Consider the following 26655-nt stretch of genomic DNA (forward strand, 5'->3'; position numbering starts at 1 on the left):
CTTTTAAAAAAAACTCAGATATGTCTATATTAGTTTAATTATCTCTGTATTTTGAAGGTTTCCTGGGCATAAGTTGTGTATTTCAAGAGCTTAAGAGTTCTGCTTGGAAATCCTAGCCAGGTCATTGTTTACTTTTGGGACCAGTTTCCCAGAATTAGGGAAACAGTGCATTAATAATTTCATTGTGAGCACCATTTTTGGAATGCTAATAGTTTGCCACCTAAATTTATGCTCAGCGCAAATTCACTAAGTACTAGATGGTACTTATGACTGTACCTTAGAATTATGGAGAGATGGAGCACTTCTGATGCTTGGGCTTTTGGCTGGTCGCTCTCCCCCAAGTACGGACAGAAGGACTGAGAGTTAGGTTGTCTTTGTTTTTTCCTTTCTAGAGCTACATGCTTAAAAAACGGAAATTACTTTCCATCTTTTTACTCTATGGGGTGTTACTTTTAGCTGCAGGGAACGTAGGAAAAGTTCTAGTTTTTCCGAATGCAGCGAGCAGAGAAAACCCTGACGCCAGCACTGCAATAAAGCAGCATTAGAATTAATTCTTTGCCATCTGTCTGTTGCTGACCCAGTCGATCAGACACCACAAGTGGAGCTGTTATAAAATTATGCAGAATCCCCTTGAGTTAATAGGGTTTTGCATACTAAAAATGTTTACTCATGTAATCAGTAGCAAGGAACATCGAAGCATCTCATATGTACATAATGAGAACGGTTGTAGCTGCAGCATCTATTCCTTTGAGTAACCTCGATTATGATCATTTCTCAGAAATCTAAAAGGATGATTCTTTTGAATTGCTGCTTAGAAAATTGATGATACGAAAACTGTGCTATTCTGTAAACCAGAAGTATCCGGACACAGAGAAATTTGTGTGTTGCTTTCAAGTCTTGCCAAAGCTTTATTTATTTTGATGAAAATGAGGAGCAGAGTTTGTATCTAGCATTAGTGCCCCATGAATGTAGTGTAATTTTACCACCAAAAAAAAAAAGTTCATGTTTTCACTTCTTACCAAATCACAGTGCTTATTAGAACATTCATGGGTTTACTGGATCATATGGAAGGACGATTACTCTGGGCTGAACTCTGTGCCACATAATTCAGGTATCCCGCACTGTGTACACACCTCTGCCTGGGATCTGGCTCTCCTTTTTGCCTTTTCAGTGTCTAGCAGAGGCAGAGTTCGTGTTGGAATGGCGTTGTCGGGAGGCCATGAAAAAGCTTGTCTGTATTTCCCAATTAAGCACCTAAGCTTTTATTAGCTACCTTTGAAGAAATGTCTTTCACCCTGATTGATTACTGGGGTCCATTAAGTTAGTAATCAGTGTTGAGTACAGTTAAAGTCACTCATAGCCAAAAGTCTGTGACTATCAGCCTTAATCGATTGTGCTGCTGATAGGATGCACTCTGCAGCACCAGAATATGGGTCAGCGGACCTTTCTCTGTATGTCTCTTGTGGGGTCCCTCCGCCTCCTAATAGGTATGAACACTTGTATGGATGTGGGGTGAATCTCCTCCCTTTGTGGGGCTCCCAAGCAGATTAGGGCAATCCCGCATCGCCGTCCTTGCTGGAAGTGTGAGAATTTTCCGTGTCCTGTGTATTTCGGTTAAAGGCTGCCTAGCAATGAGAGTTAAGATGAAACCTGTGCCACATCCTTACTCTGTATTGCCACTTCTGTTTATTAATCACTTATCCGTCCTGTCTTGGCTGGGTAATCTGGATACCTTACACGCTAATTATTCTGTGCTAACAGATGGAAAAAAAACATTGGCATTACAGAGTTGGACGTGCTAGCTAATAATACGCTGTTATATACATTGTGCTTGGCCATTTTTCTTTTGAAGTAACTATAATTGGAGCGGGTCTGTGCTTTCATTCGTAGCACTGAACTTGGTCGTGCCCTCAACCACGCCTGCTCCAAGTACTGCTGATGCCTCCACAGCCATTCATACCTTAGGACAGAGCTGGCCGAAACGTGGATGTTTGCCACCAACGTGCAGTACATCGATTTACAGCTCTCACAAACTGGCTCATGAAATGCTGAACTGTAACTTCTGGTCCAGCTATAGGTTGGCTTTAAAGTTTCCAGTGGTTTTAGAGGTTTTTTTGATGTTACAGTTTGTACTTTATTAGTAACATCTCCCAAAATTTCCTTTCAGAAAAGCCGTGATATCCCATCAATGTCCATAGCTACTTAGTTTTCCACACATTTTACGTGCTCCTAGATTAATGTAAAATAATTTCTTACCTATCTGGCAAGTATTAATCCAGTAACTCAAAAATATCAGAGTTTTGCAGTGTTCACAAGCTGCTGAAATTCTGTTGTGTAAGATAAAATGAACATACACCTTGTTTATCGTGTTTCTCCTTTTTCTTTTTGTGAGCAGAAGCTCTATATGAATAATTCATATGTTTTCATATGGGCTATAAAGCACTTTCAAGCTTAGAGCTGATAGAGCTAATAATTAGTCATTGGTTTTGAAGCATATGTGTTCAAATACACAGAAGAACTATTCTGAGGTGGCATTTAGTGGCATGTTTTAATGGCAGAGTTGTACCTGAGAATGATTTCTCTCTCAGATGTACCTTATTATTGACCGTTCCTGTCCCAAATAAGCATGGGTTATTAAGACGCTCGTGTTACATAGGTGGCAGGAGGAGCAGCAATCTTCCAGGTCCACTGCAGGTAGAGTTGTTCCTTTCAGTGTGTGTTGGCTGTACATCCGTTTTCAATTGCTCATACTTTTGCCAGATTTGACTCATTTGAAATGAAATTTTCCGTGCCTGGTATCTCAGGCGGCATTGTTCGGAAAAACAAAATGATTCAGCTGTTTCGGAGTACGGGTGAGGGAAAACATGTGTTGTTTTGCTCATACTGAAAAACTCTGTTGACCCACCTCTCCTTGTCCCATCTCCCCTGTTGTGTCATGTTGTTTTGTTTTGTTTTGTTTTCTTTAATTGCCCTGCATGCTGTCAGTGATCTCCAATGTTAATAACGTGGCAGTGTAAACCAGTTTGCAGTCTGACTCAAACACAGGGGCTCCAAAGCCAGGCTGGGTATTTGGAAGCTGAGCTGGCCGGGGAGGATAGACAGGCGCCGTTGGGGACGGGTAAGTGGACACTGAGCTTGGAGATGGGTGAGAAAGTACAAGATTGGCTGAGGCTCGAAAGAGTAGAGTGAGTGGAGGAAGACCAAGATTGATAAGGGTCTTGGGGAGAAGAGAAATTCAGATTAGAGGGAAATTGGGACTGGCTGTATAAAGAGGGAGCCCTGCTTGGGTGGTGATGCTGGGGAGGGAGCCTCGACTGGCATGCCTGAGCGGGGAGGATGGGGCTGTCGCAGGGCGGAAGGGTGTGCAGTGCTCCCAGCCCTGCTAGCGGCCTGTAAGAAATTAATCTTGTTTATTGTCCTGCATATCACTATAATGGCTTCGCAAACCCCCATTTTGCTTTAGTTTATTATACTTTTGAATTTCATCTTTTATGTGAAATTTAGAGGCAAAGGACAAGAAGTTCTTCTGAGGTATTTTTTGTCTCTGACTTATTTTTGAAAGGGTGAAACTCTGAGAAAGCTAATTTGAAACCTAAAAATCTCTGTCCGGTGCCTCAAAAAGGCATCTTTACAAATAGAAAGTAGTGCTTTCTCTCTTGATGTTAAAATATGTAACTGTCATGTTAATGGAGTATATGAATTACACGAGGACTTTGTTTTTGCCAGGTATTTATTTTCATCCTGATTCCTTTCCTGAACCACCTGCGTGAAGAATGCCTCATTGAATATCGTGTTTTGCTCTTTGTGTGTATAGCTCTTTTCTGATGATGCATTCTGCCTTTAGTCAGACTTTCAGCTTTTTCAGCTTTTGTCCTGATTTGAGTCAAATAATGGAATTTATTCATACTTGCTTTGGTTGTTTTATATTTTTTTATGTTAGGTTCATTGCTTGTGTTGATCAGTTAAGTTGTGTTTGGCAGTACAGAAATAATAGGTAAAGGACAATCTGTTACGGAAGAGTGTACAGTTTAATTTGCACTTACTCATTATTTGTGATATTTAGATATTGATAGGAAAAGACTTAAGGTTTTAATCATGTAAAAACCCCCAAAGTACTAGAATAATTATAATAAAAAAATTCTACGGAATGGCTTTTTAAGACTGAAACATAGAGGTATTAGTAGGAGCTGCGTTTAGCATTTTTAAGTCTACACAAGTGGCCATACCAGAACAAACTATGGATTTTTCCTTTAAAAAAGTGTGTTAGTATGTATATATGTAGGCATACTCAATGTAATTTCTTAAAAAGACATATTCAAATTAAAAAAAGAAAAAAGAAAGAGAGGCCTCATGATGCCATATCCAGATGCTAACAATGATTAGTTATGATACGTTTTCTCGTCACGTACCTTGAGGTGCTATTTATACAGAGGAATACACATTCTCATTTGAGAAAAGTGCTTTTTGGGAACTTTACACATTGCTTTGGGCATATTTATGCCTTTGCAGTGCTGATATGTTGTTACCTGTTAGGGTACGGGGGGAAATGCTGTCAAATGAAAATATTCCTGAAAATAGTAGAGATAAAAGATACTGTTCCAAGTAATAATCCCGACAGGAAAGTGCTTGATGGCAGGTTAGAGGTGACCTCAAGTGTCAGCAGATTTCCTGCTACTGTCAGTTCTGAAGTACTGACAAACTGTTAGGAGGATGCTTCTCCTTACTGGCACCTGAAGTACAATTTCCGAAGGTCAATATTTGGTTCGTTATACAGCTGGTGACAAGCAGATAACAAAGCAGAATGTAATACTCTTGCTGGAGACGTGAGACAGCAAAGGCGCTTCTGCCTCAACTGCTTCTGGAGATACTGCAGCTGCTTTTGAAAATTCAGACCTCAGCCTGAGGGGCTTTCACTAATACTCTCCCTTGGCTTGATAAGGGCTGGATATAGTGAGAGATACAGGAGCAGAAAAGTACGTACAGGTACAGAACGGGGTTAAAATCCCTTCACCTTGACCCAACGATGGCTTGGATAGCGCTGGCTGATCACGAAAAACCTTTGTCTTAACCTCTGTCATTTTTCAGAAAAGCAGACAAATGGAAGTAAAATAGTAAAACATAAAGAAATTAAATGATATGATCATCTTTTATTGAGAAAGGCAAAATATTACCACACTTGGAGGTGCTAAAAATACTGTAGAATGTTTCTTTTTTTTTTTTTAAAAAAAAGAAGCTGTTGTTACTGCACAGTTGTTACGTGACTGTAAACTTATGGGGGAGTGTCCATGAGACCATCTTTTGCATCGCGCTCCGGGTAAATGATCTGAGACCCTTTTTTCTTCCCCTTTGCGCTTTCTCTCCCCGCTCCAACAGCGGTGGCCAGCTGAAACGCCTCAGGTGTTCTCACATGCAGCGGGATTTCCATGGGAAAAACAGAGTGTCTCTGGGGTAGCTAGGAGCCAATCTGTTTCTTTTTCCACCAAATGGATAAATTTCCAAAAGCTCGGAAGCAACTGAAACTGGGTTATAAAACGGAACAAATTAAGCAAACTAAATCGTAAGGGTCACTACCAGTTCTTGCCTCAAAGTAAGAAAGGCTCGTGTGCGATTCAGACACGAATGGTTGTCATGGGTGAAGTTGCAAGAGGCAATGGAGATTTGTATAATCTTAATTTCATTATAGGATTTTGATAGCAAGCTTGAGTATTGCTCTTGTGATTTTACTTATACTATATCCCAGAAGAGAAGGCAGCAAGGGTAAGTTCTTAAATAGCCTGATTGTAACTGAGCAGTCACACATAGCGTGTCTGATCCTTGTAAAAAGGTCAGCTGTGACAACTGTGTGTATTTTTTACTGTAGCTATAAAGAGCACTGTAAATCTTGTCGTTGGAAAGACTTTATTTCATTGTTGTGTCTATCAGAAGAAGTTTTTGTGTTTTTATTGGTTTAGGACAAATTTGGGGTGAATAAATGCTGTCTCTATGACATCAAAAAACCCCATTAGTCCTAAGATGGGAGCTATGTGAACACGATTAATATAAAATATCCGTTTATTTGTGTTGCACTGTTGCCAGGGTTTTTACATGTATTGAAATGGAAATGATAGGCACTGAATAAACATCTAGAGAGTGACAGATATCCAGGGTTTTTTTTTCTCAGTGTTCTCACAGAAAAGTGTATTATATCAGGCTCTGCTTCAGATTTAACTGTGGGGGAGATGAGAGATGGTGTTCTTTTATGAATTCTTGATTCCTGTACCTGTATGTGTGGTATAAGAAGGTTAAACCCTATGGGAAATTTGTTTTACAAACTCTAGATAAGCATGCTTACTGTAATCGCCTACATTGAAATTTTTCTTATTGTTGAACCATGTTATTTTGAGATATTAATACCGTTCAGTTTCTCTATAAAATGTAATACCTTATTACATTTTGTATGCCGCTATTATGTGTATTTAATAGCGTTAGTGACATGGATTGAATTAGTCAATACTAACGAACCAGAAATACCGAAATCCACCTTTTGTGCTGAGGCTGCTTCTGCCGTGATGACCAGGATGCCCAGTGGTGTCCTGCTGTTGTCCTGTGTTCCTCTGTCTGCTTGTATCCAAGCAGATTATTACAACTTCAGACTGGATAGAAGGAAGAAATTTTTTACTCCGAGGGTGGTGAGACACTGTCCCAGGTTGCCCACAGAGGTGGGAGATGCCCCATCCCTGGAAGCATTCAAGGTCAGGTTGGATGAGGCTGAGCAACCTGATTGTAGTTGAAGATGTCCCTGCTCGTTGCAGGGGGGTTGGACTAGATGGCCTTTAAAGGTCCCTTCCAACCCAAACTATTCTATGATCCTATGAACTTAGATTTGCATTTCTGGGCAACAATGATATTTTTATTTTATGTCCCTGCGGTGCTGAGCGCAGCCTGGGAGTGGGACTGGTGGGCACGTCAGGCCTGCGAGTACAGGTGAATGGTCATGGTGATGATGGACAGTGATGGGGTGGCATGATCTCTTGCTTTTCCATGGCTATACAGGCTATTCGGTGTTAATTTCTGGCAACATCCAAGTGACTTCTTGTTGCTTATAAAAATGGAGGATCTGCGCCTCTAGGACAGACTTAGCATCTTCTCGCATTGCTATTTGGAGAGAACATTCGTGACAAGCAGTTGGCATACGCCGCCGTCCCATGTCCGTCTTCATCAGAGTATGTTATTGGCATTGCCTTTTACTAGACTGCTGTTTCCAAAGGTTTTGTTATAGTTAACCCCCAGAATTTGGAACAAATCCACCAAATGTATTAGGTAAAATAATCACAGTATTTTATTAACCCGAGACATTTTATCCTAAGGGCTTTCCAAAAGCATTTTCAGCCATTTGGGTTAGCAGTTGAAGCAACACTGTATTATTAAGTGTTTGCAGAATTGAATCCCATGAACAGTTTTCACTGTGAAGTAGTGGGCAGTATCTACTGCCTGCTGTGAGTAGGAAGACATTTTTCTGCAAGCGTTTGGGGAAGAAGCTGCTAATATAGCACATTTTGGCTTTTCTGTGAGGCAGGACTGCCTTCAGAGGGGAAAGTTTTTACCCTACAGCAGTGCAGACCTATACACGCTTTAGCTGAATTTTCCCTATAACCCTATATTGAGTGTAATTTCAAGGAAAGCAAAATCTAGCAAAGAGCCCACTTTCTCAGTCTTTTTCTATAAGAGTTCTGCTGAAGAAGATTGTGTTTCGTGGCTTTTTAATTTAGAATATTTGGGGGGGGGAGAGAGGAAGAAAATTAAGTCAGTTTTATTACTGGCTGTGTCTTATCTGATACATCTGATGCTGCAACGTGGCTTTATCTGCTCTCAGTAAATACTCCTTTGCCGTGGCTGCTCGCCCATGTAGCAGTAATAAGGATTATGTAATAACGGGCTTTTGATGGCTCTTTCCAGCTTGAGCTGGATTTTCCCGTGGAATGAGTCCGTAATTGTAAATGCGTGTGTATCACACCGTTTGCTTTTTCTTTTCCGTATTAATTATTAAAACCCAAGTGTAGAAGAAAGCGTCTTACTTGAGAATGACTTGCTAAGGTGGCATTTTAGCAGAGACGCAGAAAGAAGATGTAATTTCTTTTCTCTACTTTTAAAATAGACAGACATTAAATTTCCCAATACATGCAGTGACCATGGAGGAGGCTTAATACAATCTATACAAAGTAGGGTAACCTAAGAACCTTAGTTGTTTCTCATCTAAAGAAACAGGAGGAAGTAAAAGAATGCCGTGAAGCAGTGAAGTTGTGCCTGGGATGAATTTGCCTGCGTGTTCCTTTTTGGCTTCCTGACATGTTTCGTGATAGCTTTAATCGACTTGCCCGCATGTTCAGTCCAACACTTCCTGGCAAGCTGGTTCTTGCATAACAACGGATCCTTTTGTCATCGGAGTTAAGTTTGCATTTCAAAGCTGCGAGAGTGAGATGATTTGGGAGTGATTTGCTCGCCTGTTGTGAGGAAAGGACTTACATTTTTTTATCTTGGTGTCCATGCAGGCTTAGTTTAATCTGAAGGTAGTCAGTCAGGGTTTATTCACGAGTGAGAGTAGTTAAGTTTTAAGAACGCGGTTGTGTATAGTCATGAAAGGACAGTGTAAAATAAAATACAGGTTCTGCTTTTTAAATCGTAGAAAGGTGACTGGAAAGCAAACAAGGGTGCCTACAGGCATTGCAGGTGTCAGTCCTGTCCAGAGTCCTGCTACGACAGCACTGCGGGACACGAAGAGACTAAGAGGAGGTCATTCAGGGTGAGAGCCTTCTCTTAATTTTGACTTGGATTCCCTAGGCTAGTCAGCTCTGGCACTGTTTCATGGCTACTGAGTGTATTTCGGAAGACCCATAGGGACTGTAAAATCTCTTGCAAGCAAAACCAGCATTTTAGCGCTGAAAACGTGCCAGCACTGTTATGCTTGCAGTGGACTTTTTTTGATACTACTCAGCTAAATACATATCATGTATTTGGATGCACATTGTTGTATAGTTGCTTGTTTTTAAAATATCAGTTGCTCAGAAATATTTCGGGTAAAATCCTGGTTCCTCTGAGGTGGGTAAAATTCTGTTTGATTTCACTGGGGTGGAAGTGTGTTCCTTGCACTTCATTTAAGATTGTTTCAAAGCCATGCTACAGAATCTTTCTATGTAATCTATTCTACTGAATATGAATATTTTTAATTAACATTTCCTGATTTTAGTACCAGTTAGTAATACAAAACTGCTAACTACATTGTAGCACATAACTTTTGTTACACAGTCTTTAGCTACTAATAGATAATTTGCTGTAGCTGAAAACAAGATGCTTTCTCTGCTGAGTGAAAACTTCCTAAGAGTTTTAGGAGGCAAAACCAGTGCTTGGGAGGCTGCAGTTGTCATTTTTTTCCCATTCCCTGAACAGAGCGCGGGATGTTGTTGCATTCCCTATAGTAGCCGCTGCTGCAGAGTCTCCTTGTCGTTGCCCAGCTGAGACATTGCCCTCGTCCCACCCGTTGGAGGGCACTTGCCATGAGGTTTACGCTCCACGGGTGTGAAAAATGCTTAGGTCTTAATGCTGCGTGTAGAATTACTTGAAGTTTAAAACCCCTTGTCTTTGGTTACTATTAAAAACTAGCCGGGGTAGCAGCGGGAGGTGGTCCTCTCAGCAGGGAAGCCGTCGAGATTGCTCGGAGGGCTTACGTAAGGGACGGTACCCGGCACAGCCGAGCTGCCTACTGCTGCGCTTGGGAAAGCGTGAATGCTTTGACCTTAATACTAAGGCGAAGTGATCGTGGCAAGCCTTTGCTTAAACGGTGCTAAAATGATCAAGGGAACGATGAAGAGCCTCAAAGAAATATTGGCCCTTTCCCATAATTTATATTTTCAGATGCTAAAACTAGTTGTTGAGCAAATGTAAGGTATCTATTTTAAGATACTGCATGTCAATATCTGACTACAGATGGCTCCATGAATCATAGTTGGAAGAAGGAAAATGTTAGACACTAAGATATTGTTGCTAAGAGATTTTTGTACACAGTATGCTAACATGTGCTGGCAAATTTGGGAACAGTAGCAGCAGCATGCTTTTGGAGAAAAAAATTTCAGTGGCGAAGAAACTGTCTTCAAAGGACTATTTAAAGGATAGTAACATTATTGTCCTTTGTTGTATCAAGAACTGATGAAGATGAAATTGTCTTTCAAGCAGATAACATACAGGAAACATCCAAAAGGTAAAGCTAATCCTGCTATCCGATGCAATAGAAAGTGGAGACTAGAAAGAAGAAGAAAAAAATATATGTACTTTGGGGTTTAAATTAAGCAAGTTTCAAGAAGATTAAAGGTGATGGTTGCTGATATTTTGCCATCTACTGGACATCAGATATATTAATATACAAAGTTAGTTCCTTTCAAAATGCATAATATTAAGCTTGTATTACATTATAAAGTTGTTAAGAATTATTATTAATTTTTTTTTGTCCAGGAAAAGAGCATGTATGAAAATGCTGAGTATGATTTTTTACTTATATTCTTTCATAACATTACTACAGAGTAATTTAGGAAAATTGCCAGCATTTTATTGTCCTGGTAGGGAATGGGGATTATTTCTGCACTTAATATAAATATTCACTGTTATTTAAAGAAAAAAAAATACTGCTTTTCTTTAGTCTATGTCTATCTTATTCATCTTACTTCAGTTAGGTTTACTGAAACTTGAAAATATCATACGTGAAATAAAGCTTCAAATTGGTGATATTAATTTTATCAATTAATTTTATTTTATCAAATAAAACCTTTCAGTTCTGATATATTTTCAACAAAAATATTATCTTATTATATGTACAAAATATTGCAAAATTATAAACTTATCAAAATAGTAAATTGTTTCTGACATACTTCTAATTAGATGTATTACATCTCAACTTCAAAACCAGTTACTTTTTAATAAAGTTTTGGACTGTAAGTGTAAAAGTGTGTCTCTGTAATGTGAACATATGTATCTTCTTGAGGTCGTGTTACATGTCATCCATATTATATGTATTCAGGAGCGCTGTTTGAAAAAGGGGGTGAATTAGTGATATTAAGAGTATATTAATCAAGCATTTGGTTTTCTTTTATAATGAGGTGAACTAAGAAGCTTCCTCTAGTTTTATTTTAAAATGTTGTAGCCTCAAAGTCAAAAATCAACTGTAATCCATGCAACTACAAAATGTGGGATGATACTTTGCCCTTTGATTTTGGAAAGTAAAGTGCAGAATTCATGATTATTCAGCATTTCTATTTTAGATTATATAGTTATTGTAACTGCATGGAATTTTTCAACTGGTCCAGGAAAAAAAACATTTTGCTGTATTTATTGAATTCTTAATGTCTTCTCTAACTGAAAATATCTAAAGCCTAGGTTGTGATTTGAGCTCAGAACAATACTTGTCAAATTGACACATTTTGCTAAAGTATTACAAAAGAATGCCTTTCCAAAGGAAAGTGAGTTCTAGATATGTTCTTGTATTTATTGCATAAATAAACGTACCCTCATGTAGAAGCTCTCTAAAATTGCGTAAGAAACCAATACTGTTTGATCAGTACATTTTTCTCCCACACCTATGGAACAGAAATTTGGAACGCAGATTGCTTCTTGCTTTTCCAAACCGAACTCCATCTGTACCACTGAAGAGAGTTTTAAAATCTACATGCTGCTCATCTATGAGAGCAACGAATACATATCGATTTAAGATTTTTTTTTTTAATTTTTTTTTTTTTTTTGAGTCTGCACAGTGTGCTGCATGATTTCCTGTCACTATTTGTCAGGGATGGAACCTCATGGTGCTGTGTGCCGCACGGGCGTGCACAGGCGTATGTGGGAGCAGGGTCTTCGCAATTAACAATCTAAATTTACCTTTCTAATGTCCTGGTGGATGACTGCTGCGTACTTGAGGGTACATGGTGACAGACTTCAAAGTGGCTTTAGACTCCAAAAAGCCTTTACCTCTTGGTTTTATTAGGGAGAGCTTTTCTTTAGAGAGGACACGATAGAATACGTTGAACTACGTTGCCTTTCCATTGCCCCACAGGAAGCACCTTTAGATTTTCATACCAAATTTAAAAGGTTTCTGTAGCCAAAGTTTATGATTATAATGGAATGGTTTAGAGATTGCGTTGCTGTTGGACTATCGCCTCTTTCTTGACATTGCAGTTATTGGGTGAATTGTTGATATGATTTTTGTCTGGGAATTTATGCTATTTTAAAATGATAACATTTCTTACGTTTTTAATATTAAGAAAACATGTCCTAATTAGGACATCTGGAAGAGCTCTTCAGGTGGCCTTTTCATTGCGGAAGCCGTCCCCACCATTCCTCCTAAAACCACTTGTGTGAATTTCTCGCGAGTCTCTGCTGATTGCGAATCCCGTTGCGTAACAGCTGTGACTGCTTGAAAGGTGTTTCTTAATTGTTAGAATAATCCAGTCCCTAGTGGTACAGTTTATGATTTTGTAAGTCTGTGATTGAAGTGGAAAGCACTTCCTGGAGAGTCTGATGGTGACAGTGTCGTCTGCAGGGTTGTATCACCTCTTGCCCCCAGTTCCACCTGAAGATGGGAGCACGTAGTGCAGATGTACCTCAGCGTATCTTCTGTGTCCATGTGCGTTTCCGCTGCTTAGCTGAGACTGAGCGAAGTCAAGGCTGAAGTCCCATTTTATCCTGGGATAGAGCGCTCTCCCTTAATGTGTAGTGCCACACCTGAACTCATTGCCATTTCAAGCTTTCTTGAAAAGACCCTCATTTAGCGAGCGCTGCTGGCTGGCAGAGGCGATGGCAGGGTGAAACGTCAGCCCTGAAGGAAAGGATAATGGAACGTACTTTTATCAGGAAAGTGAAATTGTCTGGAAGAGAAAAGAAGGGGGAGAAAAAGCAGGTGGGGAGCGCTGACTGTTCTGTCCTGAACTGCTTGTTGTGAACTGCAGCTCCAACTGGGCAGCCCAACCAGCTTCCACCACTCTCCATTTAGGCAGAGCGTTTGAAAGCTTTATATCTCGCCTGGTCTAAAATTTAAGCCTGTGCAGAAGGAAGTGCAGCAGCCTCGACTGAGAGCGAGATGTAAACGAATGGAGAAGTGCTCTCCTCACTCCCAGGTAGAACATTTGTCAAAGTTCCATGGCTGAATTTGAGAGGGGACAACTTCAGTTTCTGTCTTTTTTTGTATTGTTTCTTACCATGTTGGAGCAGTTTGTTCCAAAGAGCGATAATGTAATGTTACTTTTGGTGCTTACCTTTCAGGGACTAACCCGTAAAGCTCTAAAATTGTGTTTGCTAACAGGCTACAAAGATCCTGCTCTAATTTAATATAAACTCTACCTGTGATACATTTCAAGAGTGGAAAAAATCAATTGTGAAAGGTTATTGACAGGTACAGTTTACATATAATTTCCAGTTTCCCCAAAGGAACAAAACACTGCATTAATCACAATAATAAAAAAAATATAAATACTTGAATGTAAGTAATTGATACATTGACAGCTGTATTTGTGAGGCTGAAAGGAGAGACGTCGGTGAGTCAGTGCTGCTGCTTATATCTGGTCCAGAGTCTGAAAACATTATGAAACTCTGTCGCACTGAAAGCTGTAACTGGACATCTGTCAGGTTTCACTGTTTACACAAAGTACTCTTATTTGCCATTATTTCAAGTAAAGTTCTGTGGGGAACAAGATTCGGGGAAGCAGAACTAACCAGGTGCGTCAAATGTTTAATTTCTGAATTGACTTCTGAAAGCGAACTTAAAACCTGCCCGTATGCAGAGGGAACATTTCTGACTGTGAATATCGGACAACCAGAGGACGAGAATAACGCTGTGCCAGGAGAAAGAAATGCCCTTCTGAAAGTGCCTCACCCTCACGAGGGTTTCATTCCTCGAGCAGTGCCCTGTGCTGGACGAGCAATCATGGGGAGCCCCCATCTCCTGCCTGCGCCCCCCACTCCCCCCGTCACAACTACTCCATTCATTCAAGTTTGTACTTTGCTGAGCTGTCCCTTAGTTACCATCCGTAGCAACGAGCCAAGTGCCAATTAACCTCCTTCCCTGCTTCACGGAACTGGTGGCGGCGCATCTGGCACCGCCTGGCGTGGAAGTCGTAACCCGCTGTAACCGGCTGCATCGTTTGGAGGAAACATCTGTCTGTGAGACAGTTGGCAAGACGACGGGGTGACTGGAACCAGCTCTCCTTCTGCCACGGCAGAGCACATCTCCCTATAAACACACAGCTTCTGGTCAGGCTGTGCGTTCCGTGCCCCGGCAGTGATGACCAGCTCGCGTCTCGGCTCCGCTGCCTTGCCCAGCGCTGTGGCTTGGTGCTTCGCAGCCCTCCCAGTGTGTCTCAGCTCTCACCCGTTTCAGTGACTCCGTTGACTTTTTGTTGCGATGACATTAGGGAGACAGAGTATCGTGGAAATGGGAGGTGATAGCACCAGTCTGGCTGCGTGGTTTACCCGACTTTCTTTTTATTTTGTATGAATTATCTCCTGCTGAGATACGTCTTCCTGCTTAGCTTGACATTCTGCTCACTTCCCTGCTGTAAGCACGTGTAATTATTCAGGCCAGTCATGTCTGTTAGCAAACGTGATTTGACAACAATCGATGCCCGTGTTAATGCTCTTGGTGGAGTCAGTTAAACTTGGAGGTGAGGGAGCTGATAAATGGTTCACTTTGGTTACTATCATTCATGTAAAATTGCTTCTAACGACAATTTAATCAAACGAGGAGAGTTTCTGTTCTCTGTGTTGAACAGGGATCCCGAGCGAATGTCAGGGTGGCAGATGACCATCCTGGTTTGGCTCTGAAAGCGCCGGACTTGAACCGCTTAGTCGTGCTTTGCAGCTGGGCTTGGATTGACACCGCGCTGTGACGCCGCAGGGGCAGTCTCTCTGACTCCAGAGCTGATGCAAAATAAATACTCCCTTTAAAAATAGGGCAAAAAATGCAGGATTTAGTGGAAATTGTAGATGGGTGATTTTTTTTCTTTTCAGGTGATGCATAAACAGTTTTTTTCAGGTTTACAGAGTAATGTGACTAGGGCCATCCAGATTGTTGATGTACAATAAGTGTCTTGTCTGTGGCAAAAGGGTGAAATGAAAGGCCATTTGCTGCAGGAATGAAAGAACCTGAATTATATAATAAGACTGCTACATTTGCAGTTTTTAAAAAGCTACAATTTTTGAAGCTTCAGCATAACAGAGTCTGCGGATAGCCTCTGGCTGTAAAGCGCTACCTCCAGCCTTTCATGGTAATATTTCATGTCTGTAAACACGCATGTGGTGCATTTTGATGACTGGAATCCAGTTCCTACTGGAATTGGAAAAAGACCCTTTCCCTGTAGTTTTGCTGGCTGTGCTACTTTTTCCCTGCCGAGAAGAGATGTCTTGTGATCCACAAAACCCCCCGGACAAAACCTTCTTGCCTGCCGTAACCTCTCCATTAGGAATCTAGCACTTGACTACAGAATGTCCTGAAAAGCAAAATATGGCTGTTTAAAAACGCGTAAATTCTGATGCATATTTTCTGTGAAGATACTACATTAGTGGTTTTTTGTTTCTACAGTACAAGGACATTTAGTACAATTATAGAACTTCATAAGGTTCTGATTTAGTTTTCATCTTAATTGAGGAGAGACTGTACACCACCTCCATTTGGTGCAAGCCCTGGATCTCGTGAAGGCCATTCACGCTTACAGTATTAGCTGAACACGCTATAACTTTGGTTCAAGATAAATTTTGAGGGAAAAGAGGCTGTGGTTGCTGTGCTTTGTAGTTTGCAACTGTAAAAATTGAATGAGTGTAATTTTGTATCTTTCAGATTTTTCTCTGACTTCACTTTCTCCCACACTCTTTACCCATCAAATTCAAGTGAAGTACATTGACGTTATGCCAAGAAATATTTGTACTTTTTAACTTTTTCTTGCTTTCTTTAGATCTTAACATCCTTCATTTTTGCTGTTAGAATTTTACATACTGTTTTTAGCGAATTGAAGCAAATTCAGTCAGGAGAAATGATACCTTGAGCTGGCTGAATCTAGTGCTTGATTCAGAAGCAAGTACAGGAACAATTCTCTGTCAAGCTGTCTCTTTGCTATGTGGCAATATCTTTTTTCAAGTAATAAAATGTGTTTATCACTTGAACAGCATGTTTATACTTGAGTTTTAAAATCTACTCCGTGTCAAAAATTCTTTCCTTTGAGTAACATGGCTGCTGTCTAGCAAGCTGCCTGTCACTGCTGAATTCCCTGTTTGAATTTTACATGCTAATTAGGGGTAACGTCGAAGAGAGGTATTGTTGCTTGCTTATAACATAGAGAAAACCCCTGATCTACACACAAGTGTTGCTTTTATGAACCTGAGCCGAGGCAGGCTGCGGAACGGGAGGTTAAAGGGGCAGCGTTCGTACAGCTCTGCTGGTGCTTTTGTAGGGCTGTGTGCCAGGGAGAATCATGAGTTGCGCTTCAGAAGCTGCACGGAGGAGGCTGGGGGACGGATTCTGATGCGTTATCGGTGCTGAGAAGCAGTTTATTTCAGGAGTAGTTCCTAGAGTAAAGGCGGTCTTACTTACGGCTAAAATAGTAATGTTCAGATGGATAACTGCTTCTGTTGGCGATGAGGTGGTGGCAGTGCACCAATCTACTTCTGTCCCTGACCTACCTGATGGTTGCAGGTATGGCATGCAGAAGTCTTATGACATATCTGAGAAGAAACACTCTTTATTTTTTCAGCTGCGCTCTAAAAGCAGAAGTGGGATTGAGGTGAACCTGTATTGTTGATTCATAGTAATGCATTTGGTCCCAAGAATCCATCAACGTCTGATGTAACACAACTGAGAAGTGCCCAAAGCCAAAGCATTTCCTCACTGTTAATATTGTAATGAGAAAATAATTACATGATTATCACTAGTAAGTATGGCGATATTATATGCGAGTTAATTATTTAAAGGACAAAAATGATTACACCGCACATGCCATGCTCATAGCTGCCTACTGAGGATTATTTTAAAACACAAGTGTACGTGTGTTGAGTATAACTGCTAGGTGCTATACAAACACGGAACAGAATTTCTGCCATGAAATAGATACACTTGAAAAGAAAATGTCGTTACTGTATTTAGCTTGTATGTTGGATAGAAATTTTTAATGAAACAAGAAACAATTTGCCAAGAAAAAAAGACAGAACCTGAAAAGCATGAAAAAAAAACCCGGGGGAAAAACGGGGATTCAGGGCATTAACATGATAAATGGTATGTCCAATTGTTTGTTTTAAACTTTGCTTGGTAATCTACAAAAGTTATTCTGATACGGTATTATTCTTCAAATATAGTAATTTCTTTAAAGTCTTGCTTGTACTTTACTAGCCAGTAGACTTTGCAAGCTGAGCTAAATCAGTTAGTCCGTCTTTAGGCCAACTATTTCTTGCTTAGGACAAAAAGATAAACCGGAGATTACTTCACTGTGTTTGAAACCATTTGTTTCAAGCTGGGTCCTTTCCCAAGGGATTGCAGGGCTGCAGGCAGAAAAGACTAATGACTAATGGCTTAAAGCATAAGGACTAATACAATGGGAGTCTCGGGTCTAAAGAAAGGCCTTAAAATGAAGTCACGAGGAGGGGAGAAAAGAGTGTGATAATCTGACTTTCAACAATCCCATCTAGTTTTATTCAGGAGTGTTGCAGCGTGTTCTTTTTTCTAAGGCCGTGCACCCATGCCCGTAGGAAATAGTCTTCCCCGTGCTGTGTTTCAATGAGACTTCTGCCGGCGTTGCGGTGGGATATATGGTGTGTCTGCTCCGTGCCCTACATGAGATGTGCTCATGGAAGAAAGAGGCATCGTGTAAATAATCGATGCTGAATGAAAAGTGCAGAAAATACCTGTAATTATTTTATTTTTAGGTGAAATGGATGCAATGGTCATGGCTCGTGATTTAAGCCTGCTCTGAGTCTGCCATTTAAAGCAGCTTTGGAAACTTCAATACGTCTTAGTCAAGATTTTCTGTCTGTAGTTTGTTGCTTGTGTGTAAAGTCTTCATTTTTGAGGATTTACATATTAATTTGTTTTGCTTGGTAGTAAATAAAATTGTCCGTGCAATTTCCTGTGACGAGTGCAGAAATAAGGTCTTATGCTTGTTACAGGAAGAGATATTACTCATATTAACTGTACTTCATACACCTCCCGGAGACCATTTCAGCACTTTCATCTTCCTTCGCATTATTCTTCGTCCCTGAGATTTGTTTAGTGATACAAACCAGAAGATAATCTATCTTGGTCATCAGCTCATCAATTTCCCTGAGTTTTCAATCATTTCTCGTGACTGCCAGTAGCCCTATATCCAGGGGAGTTCTTAAATAAGATTTTCTTAAATCTTTTTTTGTGTTTTTGGCCTGCACTCTGTATGTGCAGAAGCTTCCATGGGAAAGGTGAGCCCAGCTTACCCCTTCTGCCTACACCAGGAAAGCCACAGTGCCCTTAGGGGAAGAGGATCTGTCATAATATAAAGCTGCAAAATGAAGCCAGAAAAGGCAACTGCTGAATATTCAGGGCAAAAATAGAAGAAGAAGAAAAAGGGAGGAGACAGCAATGGCATAACCAAATCACTTTCCCCACATCCAGTGGAGATGTTTCTCTTTTTTAAATGCGTTTAGATGAGAATTTGGAATAGACAGTTACACGTCTGTGTTTGACAACCAGGAAATAAATGAAAAAGAAAATTATTATTTTAGAACTATTTTTATTACAACACTTTAAATTCCATACATATGCATAAGCTTTTCCAGTTCCTCTTTTTTTAGTCGTCTTTGGTGTCTCAGTGGTTCCTGAATACTTGTAGTTCTTGGTAGTTCTTCCCTGGTTATCCCGCCTACGTTGCATTGTAGCCCCTGGTTTCATTGTTGAGGTAAGTAGCGAAGCAGGAGCAATTAAAGGGCAGTAATGTCTTCGATGTGTCTCTCCCAGCCCGCTCCTGTAGCGCTCCCCACAGGTCAGTATAGCTCCCAGAGCTTTGGGATGGTGTGTTTGATGTTCGCTGCTGGGTTTGACTGGCACAAGACGAAAAGCCACAGCTCTTCTGGCAGGCTCCCGAGACATCCAGGGTCCCAGCGTTCTTGGTAAATGGGGACCTGGGGGACGGCCGTGCTGCTCGCAAATAGATGGAGACGCCATTTCTCAGCGCGGTTTCAGAAATGTACTGCGGGTAGTAGTTGCGGAATAGAGGTAATAAACAGTTGCTCCACTTTGTGAAATGAAAATGTAGTTGTATGATGTTTGTCAGTAATGTGACATGCATATTTTCCTACTTAATAAGTGATGGCAATATATTAATTGTAACTCTCTTACAATCCTTTAGGTGGCTATAATAGCGGGGAATTTTGAGCTTGCTGAATATATCAAGAATCACAGGGAAGCTGATATTGGTAAGCAAAATATTTACAGATGCTGAAAATAAGCTATACTTGTTGAAACCCGGATTTTGCAAAGATGTTGAATCTGATTCTATGTGAGATATGACTACAGGGGTGATGACAGGATCGGTTGAGGGAGATTTTAAAAGTAACTTTTCTATAAAAACTGAAGATGGGGGAAAAAGCTGAAATGTTTTCAAACTAAGCTCTGAAAGTGAAAATTTGATAAGTACTGCAAAAGAGTGGTGGATGCTTTAGAAGTATAAATTAGACAGTTCGTAACAGATTAAATGCACATCCACATACCTGGAAGAGCCAAACTGACTCTTGCAGGCTGTTTAAAGCAGCTCTCAAGTAAGAATAATTGGTCGGAAGAAGAAGATAAAGAAAGATGCTTCTCTGCAATTAAATGAATGTGTGGCAGAAACTGCCTATCCATATCCATAAAACCATTTCTTCTCACCGAGTTTGGTGTGTGGCACTAGTGACACGCGTTAAGGGCCCTTGACAAAAAACCTTAAGGCTTTTTAAAGATCTTTTTACACAGAGAGTTTTGCCATTGAAATAAAAACCAGTTTGATAAAAGTGATTTCTAATACAGTTTAATTAAAATGAATTTAAATGCTTTAATTCAAGTTAATTAAAGTTCCACAGGAACATCCTGAAGTTGAACGAAAAAAAGACATTCCTTTTGAAGCAGGAGGGTCTGTGTAGTCGTCTGCGCAGATTTAACTCAGTGATGATAATCTGTGACCTGATAGTATTGAATTTATGTGGAAAACTAGGCCAGCTCACATGAAATTTAGGACTGTGAAAGAATTGCTCTGGATTAAGGCCTCCTTTCCGTTTCCCTTCCCCGTTGCTTATGATCTGCAGGGATATAGTTAAAAATTCTGCGCTGTAATGTGAATTCTCGTAGCACTGTGGTACTTCCAACTCTGCAGTGTGCATGGAGAAAACTGAGGACACATGGCATAAAAGTTTTGCGTAAAACTCATAACTTGTGCATGAAAGTTCGTAGTGAGTTTGGAAGGTTTGTACCTGAGATAGCAGGATAGTTCCTTCCCATGTAAGAAGTCGTCATCTTTTTGTATTTATAAACAATATGATGTAAAAAATGCACTAAAAATGAAGCAGTTATTCCTAATAGGGCGAGCATCTTAATGTTGTTTACATATGGCTAATGGTTTTATAGCTTTGTGAAGATGTTGAAATTAAAGAAAACGGTTGTTTAGGTTCAAATGTTCCCTTTGTTTCTGCCATGTTAGTTCTTCGTATTTTGGCTTGCGTGTAGAGTCAGTGCAGAACAAGTACCACACAAAGACAATACACAGTATTATGTTTTATGTTTCTCTAAATGGATTTTTTTCTTTTAAAAATAGTTGAGTACCATAAAAGAAAAAAAACCCGCCTAGTAAAGGAATGACTTGCTGGTATTAATTATGCATAGACTTACAGTATGAGTAAAGTAAAAGTAACACCTACAGCACACTTACAAACAGGATCCTCTAAACTGGTTTGCGTGAAACCACACTGAGTTAATGTCATCGTTGTTTGGACTGACTAGTTCATAGAATCATAGAATGGTTTAGGTTGGAAAGGACCTTGAAGATCATCGAGTTCCAACCCCCCTGTCATAGGCAGGGACACCTCCCACTAAACCAACTTGCCCAAGGCAACCTGGTTCTGCACTACTTTTCCTTTCCCTCGACCAGTGGAGGTTCCAAGTTAGGTCAACGTGTGGGAGAAACTGCAATGTAGTTAGGACATAGATGGATGAGGCTCAATCCAGGAAAGAAGCCATGGCCGTGTGGCTGAGGTTTTAGGCAAGACTTATTATTACTGTGTAAAAACTTTCCGTTGGGTTTGGAGATTTCTAGAAAAATGATTAGAAAATATTTTCTATGGGAAGATTCTCAAAATTTTCCTGATGCCTTCCCTTTTACGCTGACAAAATAGAAGTATTGGTGCTTCCATGATTCACTTGCATTTTTTGCAAGATGGTGGTGGATTGTGCATAACTATTTAAATTGGTAGATTTGTCTTCAAGAGTAAGCATTAAGTTATGTTGTTTCCTCCCAGCTAATTTAATTTAGCCAGACATTTGTCCTTTAAGATTTATTACTTTAAAAAAAAAAAAAGTTAAGTCATCAAAATTCCTATTTTTGGAATGTCTCCCAGCTTGAAAAAAATAAATAAATCAAAGAACAATATCCTGAGCAGAAAACCTGAGAGCTAGTATGATGATGAATGTGCGGAATAATGTCAGCATTTAAACTTCAACAAGTTGGCTTTTATTTATCTTACTTGTCTGCTTCTCTGCTATATTCATGTGGTTTTGGATGCATTCCAACATATATCATTTGAGTAATGTACCTTCTCAAAGCCCGGAGGCAACAGAGTGGGAAGGAATAGCAAAGAGCTTGAGAAGTATCCTCATGAAGATAAGAAGGACAGATCATACTATGAAGTCTCTTGAGAAACGTTTCTTTTGTCATCCCTCAGTGTATTTTTGGTCAGATATAGAATTTTGATATTGATCCAGGTCATTAAACCTTGTTGTTATTATTTTAGGCTCATTTAGTAATTGTAATTTGTATTTTGTAATTATTTTAGACTAATTTAATAATTAATAAGTTACAACTGTGAGAAATTCTTTGGAATATGTGCGGCTTTGGTGGGTTCCTTTTTTTTCTAAGCTGGTAGATGGTGAGCTGTTTAAGCATTTAATAGGAAGCTTGTCAATGATATTCACGGTTATTCACGATAGCATTCGTTCATTGGAAGGAGAGGTTGGTGATGCACTGGGGAAAACTCCACATTGCTCTTGGTTCTGTAGAAAAAACTCTACATTGCTCTTGGAAGATTTCTGACCTAATCTTTTCACTTTTAAAGATATTCATACTCAGTATCTTTAGCTGTAGATACTTTTAAATGCAAGCCTAACATACCCCTAAGTAATATAAGTGGCAATACTACTTTTTTTCCAAAAGAAGCTACCTACTTTCCTGGGTTTGTCATCATAAGGATGGCAAAATGTTAATTGGTGGTAGCGATTGGAGGCTGGACCTAACTTGGTAGTTTCAAGAGCTTTTTTTTTAATCTGGTGACAGAAACAAGTTTTTACATTTTTCAGAATAAAGTATCTGAAATATGAAAAATAATATTTGCTTGAAATTTCTAATCTTACATAGTGAGGAACTACACTCTCCCTGTCCATCTGTTTTGACATGTGCTAATTAACATTATTCTTAGATAATTTTGTTGTCCCAAACTATTGCAGTAGGAAGTCGCTTGTACTTTCAATGCAGAAGGTATTATGTGGGTGTCTTCCAGTTTGTCAGTAGTCACAAAGCTGTTTCAAGTAGTGTTGCCAAAACTGCAATTATAAGGATGTAAGAGCAGTAATGTAACGCCTATGATTCATGGTCCTGTGCCATGCATTGCGGTGAATGAGCTGCTTTGTTCGGTGGCGGAGATCCCGGCTCAGCCTCTCCGCAGGAGGAGGATGTCACTGCCGATGGAGCGAAGGGCTGCGTCTGCAGCGGGCTGGCAGCAAAAGCACTCCATCTCAACGCACCAGTCCGCAAGGGCTCCGTGTAAATAAATATAGATGCTTAAGTGCTGGGAAAATCAATTATTACCTATGCCACCTTTGCCTGCCGATTATATTTCGTCGGCATTTAGAGTAGAATCCCATTTTAAGCTGTATGCGAAGTCTGGGATTGTTCAGTTTAGAAGCGTCTGAATTGCAGGCCTTAAAGGGAGTAAGGTGGGTTTTTTCTTTTTTTTTCTTTTCCTTGGCCTGGATCTGTGCCAGATAGTAATGCTGAGGCTGTCCATGTTGTTGAAGGTGATGGAGAAGCAGCTCAGGTGGAAAATGAGCGGGGTATCCTCTGACAGTAGAAAATTCTAATTTACAGCAGAACTCCTAAATCTTTGTTCTACAGATCAAATCCCACAGAGATTGTTCTTCCTTTTTCTTTAATTATAAAGCACTTATATTAGACGAAGGTGTTGAAATGCTGAAAAACTAGACATACATAAAATAAGCTGCTTTGCAGTAATGTAAGACTTCACACTCCTCTATAAAAAGAAGAAAACATAAAAATATCTGTTTTAAAGCTCAAAAAGGCAAAAATAATGACCCATGTTACTGGAGGAAAGTGACATCTGACTGTAAGAGAGGGATGTTTGTCTGAGGTGTATAGTTTCTGGTTACCTCACTCAGATCTTGCCAGATACAAGCGTCTGCTTAGGGCCAATGTGAGCATACACGTTTAGTCAGAGAGATGAAGTCGTCTGCTTCACTTTTATAGAAGCAAAATGACTTAAAGTTTGTATCCATAACAGAAGATGTAGGTGCCATTGGCAACGTCAGTAATCTGAGGAGTCCCTACCTAGTCATCTGAAAAAAAGAAAGAAGAGATTTTGCCCGTAAGGTTTCTCAGCTATGTAAAATTGTGTGTGTCTCAAGATGGATAGGGTCATTTAGGGTTTTAAAACTCCCAGGAGGGCTCAGAGCTGGTAGATGTAGTCTGAGACAGCTCTGAGCAGCAGCACTTCGGTTGAAGAGCGTGTGCCGCAACAGTCCTAGCTATCTACCTCCACATTGTTTCTTCAGTCGGGAGAAAGCCCGGTTTCTCTCGTGTCCTCATTCTGAGTGAGTGCAGTTCTCTGTCTCTTGGGTAACTTTACAGAGGAATCCCATGATGAAACATGGGGTGATCTGTGGAAGGGGGAGACCTGGAACCCAAACCTGCTGACTCTTCCCATGATGCTGATCTACAGCGCGTGAACGTTCAGGCAAGGTCGCACTTTAAGCAGTTACAATCCTTTTTGGCTGCAAGCCCTCATGTCTCCCAGCAAACTGGAGTTTCGTAGAACCTGCTTCCGCTTAGCCACCATACCAGCATAAAAATCTGTTAGTTAGTCCGTCCTATTAAAAAATTTGACCTTTTTCCTCCGAATGTTCAAAACTCTGTGGGTTCTTTCACACATGCTCTCCCTTCTTCTATCAGCAGGTCGCTTCTTCCTTACCTTGCTGCCTTTCCCACCATCAACTGCCAATTAATCTTTCCATCTCAGGTAGCACATTAGGTGTCTGGGTGACCAGTTTGTTGAAACTGTGGCATGAAAAGTGTTTAACACAGATAACTTTTTTTTTTTTTTAACTTGGTGCTGCCATTTTCAGAAACAAACTGAGAAAAAAAAGCCTTGCAAATGATTCCTGTGGCTTAGTACAATAAAAAACACCTTGCTGCCACTAACAGCGAAACTTCACATTAGTCTTATTTCGGTCAGGGACGATGCAGTTTTGTAAGACTAAATCAAACGTAAGAGATAAAGGATTCAGAGGAGAGGAAAAAAGGATATCAGTAAAGGATTAAAAACAAGATCCAGATTTCATTGTATTTATTTCTTTCATGAGGTTCTAAACATCAGGGAATCCCTTTTGTTTCCTTGACAGATGTTTGAAAGGTGAATGAATATTGCCATATCATTTAAAAAGTAATCCTATTTGAAACAAATTAAAATAATATTTTTCATAAAGCAAGAAAACCTATTACCATAAGGTACTTAGAAACTTGTTTTACAAGCAGTATGAAATACTTAGTGTAGCTTCTCAGATTATTTCAATTCATCATCCCCCAAATTAGTTTTTTGAGGAATAATAACAACATCAAAGCAGCTTATTTTAATTATCACTTATTTTGAAAGTCTTTGGAAGCCAGAAGTAACTTGCAGCTCAGTGACTATTGTTTTATCTTCTTTTCTGCTTTGAGGAAGACATTACACGTAGTCCTGATGTACAGTACAGCACTTATACATCATTATAAAAAAAAATAGTAATGTCCCTTTTTAAACTTCTTTTTTTTCTTAACTAGCTCTAGCAGATCTATAATTTATTTAACTTTATGCATTTATTTATTGCAAACTAAGAGAAAGTAATGGATTAAAAGATGTGATGAATAGAAAAGTTAATCCCTGATTGTTTTCATCCAGCCTGCAGCTGTCTGTGAGTAAATGAGCACAGCAGATTTAGGAGGCGTTTGCTATACAGAATTTACTATGGCTTCTATAGGATGGAGGTACAGAACCCAATCATATATGTAAGAATATTGAAGCTTTCAGTAGATATAGATATGCAGATATTAAGTATGTTGCAAGCTGATAATCCTTTGACTTGGATAACCTATTTTTAAATCTCTCTTTTGCCTTGGTTCTTTGTGATGAGATGAATTTTCAGATGGATTAAATGACATGGGTTGTTCTTCTTCAAGTGAACAAGGTTTGTTTTATATTGTACATCTTGTCCTTCAGCAGCTGTGAAGCTAGAAGCGATAGGATTCTTTTGTTTTATTTTTGTTTGCTTTTTGCTTTTGAAAAATGAAACACATTGAGCTGGTGTGCGAGTTTTTGGTAGTTGATTAGCAGACTAACTAATACTTGGATACTGTTGCTAGGCTTCAAGTCAGAGTTCCTGTATTCCTCTATAATTATGCAGAGATATGTGTATGTGATGGTTTGTCTGTGCTTTCACACGGATTTTTTTTTTAAATATTGAAAGTCTGCTAATATGGTAGGCTTATCCTTTAAAATATACATATTCCACACTGGGCAATTGCTTTTAAATAAAACATTTTTCAAGTATGAGTAAAAGTATTTATTGCTATTGAAATTGTGACTGTAAACATCTTAAGAAACATGCATTTTATTGTAGAATAAGCAGAACAGGTCTTTCAAAAGACAAGGATACTAGCTGGTTTGTGGTAAAATTGCTTTTCTAACCCATTTTCTTTAATTAGATCAGAGTGATTGAGGTCAGCATTCTTGGTTTTTCAGCTGCAAGTGTTTTCATTAAATGCTAGCCAGCCCAATGAATATTCTGTTTGTTTACTTATTTATTTTGGTTTGGGGAAGCTTTTAGTTATTTTGATTTTCATAAATCAAATGCCAGCAGAATGCTTCTCAAGTTAGGAGAAAGCCTATTTAGAAAGATATAAGCAGGAACAAGAAAAGGCAGTAAATCCAAAGACTTAAAAATCTACTAAACTGTCAGCAGCATGCAATGACTTGTTCTATTTTTATCGCGTGTTACTTAATAGAAGCAAAAGGGACAGGAGCATGTATTATAGCCCTGTGTATTTGTCATTTGAATGTGAATAACATTAACCTGTTTCATGTGCTAGCGGACATTTTAACATGGAAAAGGATGGTATCGGTGTA

The 26655-nt window shown here is 39.6% G+C and overlaps 1 protein-coding gene across 1 annotated transcript in view; it reads left to right on the plus strand.

Annotated features, from left to right (window-relative positions):
* Positions 1–26655, plus strand: part of SHANK2 (SH3 and multiple ankyrin repeat domains 2) — a 315102-nt gene that overhangs the window by 21314 nt on the left and 267133 nt on the right. Inside the window, exon 9 of the mRNA XM_009886245.1 lies at positions 19371–19437. Coding sequence (XP_009884547.1) covers positions 19371–19437 — 67 coding nt within the window. The remainder of the gene's footprint in view (positions 1–19370; positions 19438–26655) is intronic.

Source organism: Charadrius vociferus, unplaced genomic scaffold (assembly GCF_000708025.1).
Source record: "Charadrius vociferus isolate BGI_N301 unplaced genomic scaffold, ASM70802v2 scaffold115, whole genome shotgun sequence".
In the NCBI taxonomy this organism is placed as follows: domain Eukaryota; kingdom Metazoa; phylum Chordata; class Aves; order Charadriiformes; family Charadriidae; genus Charadrius; species Charadrius vociferus.